Genomic DNA, 4,332 nt, shown 5'->3' with positions numbered 1-4,332 from the left:
GTGCAGCCACCTAGCTTTGTTCCTCACAAACTTGAAGTTCTCGTGGATATTGCGGCTAGTCACAAAAGCACTCTGAGCTTTCGAAATTAGATTGGCAGAAGCGGAGCCAGACGGGTAGCGAGGACCTTAGCAAATTTCTTGGCTACCCCGTGTATCAGGTTGATGGGTCTAAAGTCACCGATCTCCAGTGAGTTGGCTTTCTTGGGCAGGAGGGTGAGTATCGAGGTGTTAAGACCTCCAAAGGAGTAGAAGCGGCCGTCGTGCAGAGCCTTCATTACCGCCATCAGATCCGTGGCTATGACGTCCCAGCATGATTTGAAGAAGAGCCCTGAAAAACCGTCCGGCCCTAGTGCCCTGTCAGGGGGCATGTCCATGACCACACGCTTCACCTCATCGATCGTGAACTCCGATTCAAGCCTGTCGGCCATCTCTGGTGACAGCATCCTCAAGCCCAATTCTTCCAGGCGCAGGCAGGCTCTCCTAAGGTTCTGATCCGGTGCGCCCATCAGCTTGCAAAAGAACTCGCTGGCCATACTCAATTTGTCTTCCATGGCAGTAGCTGTTCTATCCCCATGTTTGAGATACGGTATGAGGTGTTTCCGACGTCGCCCATTGGCCTTCATATGAAAGTATCTGGAGTTGGCATCCCCTTCCCGAAGATCCCGAACCCTGGCTCTCTGCCGCAGCCGCACCCGCTCGAGGGATGCGAACGCCAGGCACTTCCCCCTGAGAAAGGCACGCATCTTCTTTTCCTCACTGGAAAGAGGACATCTTTCTTGCCCGCTGTCAAGGCGTAAGATCACCTCGCTGGCCACCTGGAACTGAAGCGTCAGTTGGCTCATGCTCCTTTGACCCCAGCTGCGTAGGGCTTTTGCAGTTCTGTGAAGTTTAGTGTTGAGGATTTTCATGGGGTCACTCCCCGGAACCTCTGGAGCCCAGGCGTCTTTCACCACATCCAAAAAGCCAGGCAGCTTGCACCAATAATTCTCAAAGCGAAACCAAAAAGCCCTTGCTCGTATGGACGAACAGGTGAGCAGCAGAGGGGTGTGATCTGAGATACTGGAGCTAAGCGGAAGCAAATCACTGATGGGGTACAAGTCCTCCCATGCATTGTTGAAGAGCACATGGTCCAGCCTTGCCAAGATGGTGTTCTCCTGTTGATTGCACCAAGAGAAGCAACGCCCAATCAGAGGCATGCCGTGGAGCCCCAACCTGTTGATCGTGTGCCGAAGCTTATTCATCAGCCTCCTGTTCACTCTCCCAGTGCTGCGCTCCTCTGGGTTGCACACAATGTTGAAATCTCCATTCAGGATCCACGGCAGGCTCACGCGGTCTCCAAACTGCACAATTGCCTTAAGGAATCTTGCTTTGTCTGTGTCTTCCTGCAGCCCTCTGCTAGAGAAAGAACTTGTGCCGATATCATGAACTCCTCTTTCTGGATGTTAGTCACCCGCAGTATATCAGACTTCCAAGCCAACAATATGCCACCACGTGTTCCTTCAGCCGGCAGGAAATCAAAACCATCAAAGGCAGGCCCTAGAGTTTCCCGAACCACAGTGTCATTCACCAGTGCCAACTTGGACTCTTGAAAGCAAACTAGGGATACATTGAGAGATTGCACGAAAAGCTTAACCGCGTTCCTCCGAGCAGGGTTATTGAGCCTCCTTACATTCCATACCATGACATCTAAAGACATACTCATGATGATAAAAGCAGAACCACCGATAAAGTAACCAATACTCGTGTTCGACGAGTAAGATAACAGTTGGTTGTTCCGGCATGGTGAACTCAGCGACTGGGAGACCCATCTATGATCTATCGGCGGAGATGGCGGAGAGGATAGATGCCATCATTGAGTCCAGGTTTTCAGAGGTTCCAGTCTCCGTGTATAGATAGCGAGAGCAACACGATGTAAGTTTGAAGGATTGGCGTGTGTGTTTTGGTCATGCATGCCTAGTTGTGTGTACTGAACTACTGATATCATATATCACTTACTAGATATTTCCAAGTGGAGCGCTGGTAGACGATCAAGTATGTTTCTGCTATTTATTTAGATAGAAAAATACCAATACATACGGAGATAGAAAAACACCAATACAGAAGGAAACAGCCACATACAACACACCTATGCACACAAAACGTACAATCCCAGTCCCTCATTGAATTCACATGCATAACTATTCCATGTTACATATCTAGCACAACGCACAATGATTGAGTAACAATATTACACCATGACCGGCTATACACGGAGGCCAGAACCCTTGAACCTGGCCTCGGTAATGGCGTCGATCCTCCTTGCCGTCTCTCGCGACAGATAGTTCTCCCAGTCCCCGACCTGGCCACGCCGGAAGAACCAACTATTCTCCGCCATGCTGACAACGAGCTCTGTCACGCCATGCTTGGCCACGTCGAGCCCAGTCATGTGCTCAAACGAGCACAACCTTACGATGGCTTCTACCGCGCCAGCCTCTTCCTCCTCCATGCAGAACGGGCGGCCATCGAATTGCGCCAGCTTCCGCACATGTGCCGCAGGGTCCCCAATCATCTCTTCGTACCTGAAGAAGAGAACCTTCTGAGGGTGCACCTGATGAGCCCGCCAGTACCCGAGGACATGATCCCAGTACGGCCCGAACAACGTCACACCATCACAGAAAAAATCGGCGGCGGTCTCGACCGAGAGCGCCTCCAACCCGTCCCTGGCCCTGAACTTGTTCACGAAGTTCCAGTGTGAGATCAAGGCGTCCTTGGGGTCACGGCACACGTACACGATTTTGCAGCCCATCCTCATGACAGACCTCGGCAGCGACACCAACGGGGCATGCGCAGCGAAGAGCCTAGGGTCAGGAAGCCCGTCGAGGTTCGGGATCCTGTTCCGTATGTAGAGCTGGTACTCCAGGAGCTTGACGCACTCATGTGGGCCGAGTGAGTTGAGCGGGTGGTCGGGGCCGTCTGCGGGGTGCTCTCTTCTGTGCACCGTGGAGTAAAGCATTGCTTTTATCCACGTTGTGCCGGACTTCGGCATTGTGGCAATGACGATGTCCGAGGGACGCGCCGAGAAGCATGCGTCCGCGACCATTGTGGAGACCATTGGCGCCAGGGCGGCATACCAGCCATTGTCATGGCGGTAGAGCGGGTGCCTGGTGAGAGCCGGGGAGCACGGCAAGGAGGACACCACGTTGGTGAACTTCTGGTAGAGCTCCTGGTTGATTTTGGCACCGCTTTCTTGCAGCGTGCGCAAGGAGGAAGAAGACATTGTGAGGCAGATTGTGTGGTAAAGGTGGGAGAGGTGTACGATATGGTTGATAGTTCTTTGCAGACACATACATCACATCTTATAATAGAAGGGGAACCAATGTGTGACACATACCCTCTCCGTTTCTAAATATAAACTTTTTAGAGATTCCAATATAGACTACAAACGGAGCAAAATGAATTAATATACACTCTAAAATGCGTTTATATATATATATATATATATATATATATATATATATATATATATATCCATATATAGTCCACATTGAAATATCTAAAACGTCTCATATTTAGAAACAGAGGCGGTACTACTCTTGGCAGGACTGTACTTGTGGTGTGACACACTGGCTGCAACCCATCAGGTATGAGAGATTCGACAAACATTACTATTTGCATTAAAAAATTACTGTTTGCATTATCATGAAATATGGTTGTTAGACTTTAATGTTAAATAATTGTTTGAATGATTGCAACATATGGCTTGTACCAATAATTCTGGCACGTCAACATCATATCTGCTATCTAAGGGCATCGACTAGTCAAAATTTGCTTTTGGAGGCCGAGCTCCATGGAGGCCTACATTTGTAGTTTTCAAAATCCATTAAAATTCTTATTTCTACGTTTCAAAACATTCTGAAGAAGATACAGATATACATGGATGCTACTATACATGTGTGTAAATTTTCAGGATGAAATACATTGAAATGAGGGCTGTGCAGAAAAAAAATTCTAGGGCTTCTTGGCAGATGATACTATTCATCCTCAAAGTCCATGAATTTGTATTTTTGTACAGATCACATTTGAAGGTATTTCATCCTAAATTTTTACACACATATACATTTGAGATAAGTCCATATTACAACGTCGAACTACCTCCGAGGTCTAAAAAACACAACCCTCTACGGAACCGTCTAATATACAACACTCGACTTTCAAAACCAATCAAAAAACAACCCTGGGTTCCTTTTTGACTGATTTTGACCGGTTTTTACCGGTCAACAGCCTATTCAGTGCCAAGTCGTACGCCATGTCACCATCTCCTGAATTTAAAAATTTCTTCTATTTTTTATCCAG

At 48.2% G+C, this 4,332-nt stretch overlaps 1 protein-coding gene across 1 annotated transcript; it reads right to left on the bottom strand.

Annotated features, from left to right (window-relative positions):
- Positions 1-2,159: 2,159 nt before the first annotated feature.
- LOC123184206 (cytosolic sulfotransferase 5-like) lies at positions 2,160-3,333 on the bottom strand. The gene has a single exon (XM_044596364.1). The coding sequence runs from the start codon at positions 3,323-3,325 to the stop codon at positions 2,243-2,245; it is 1,083 nt and encodes a 360-aa protein (XP_044452299.1). The 5' UTR covers positions 3,326-3,333; the 3' UTR covers positions 2,160-2,242.
- Between the last annotated feature and the right edge of the window lie 999 nt (positions 3,334-4,332).

This window comes from Triticum aestivum, chromosome 2A, assembly GCF_018294505.1.
Source record: "Triticum aestivum cultivar Chinese Spring chromosome 2A, IWGSC CS RefSeq v2.1, whole genome shotgun sequence".
In the NCBI taxonomy this organism is placed as follows: Eukaryota; Viridiplantae; Streptophyta; class Magnoliopsida; order Poales; family Poaceae; genus Triticum; species Triticum aestivum.
Note: the sequence above shows the minus strand (reverse complement) of the source record. Positions and strands in the feature narration are given on the sequence as shown.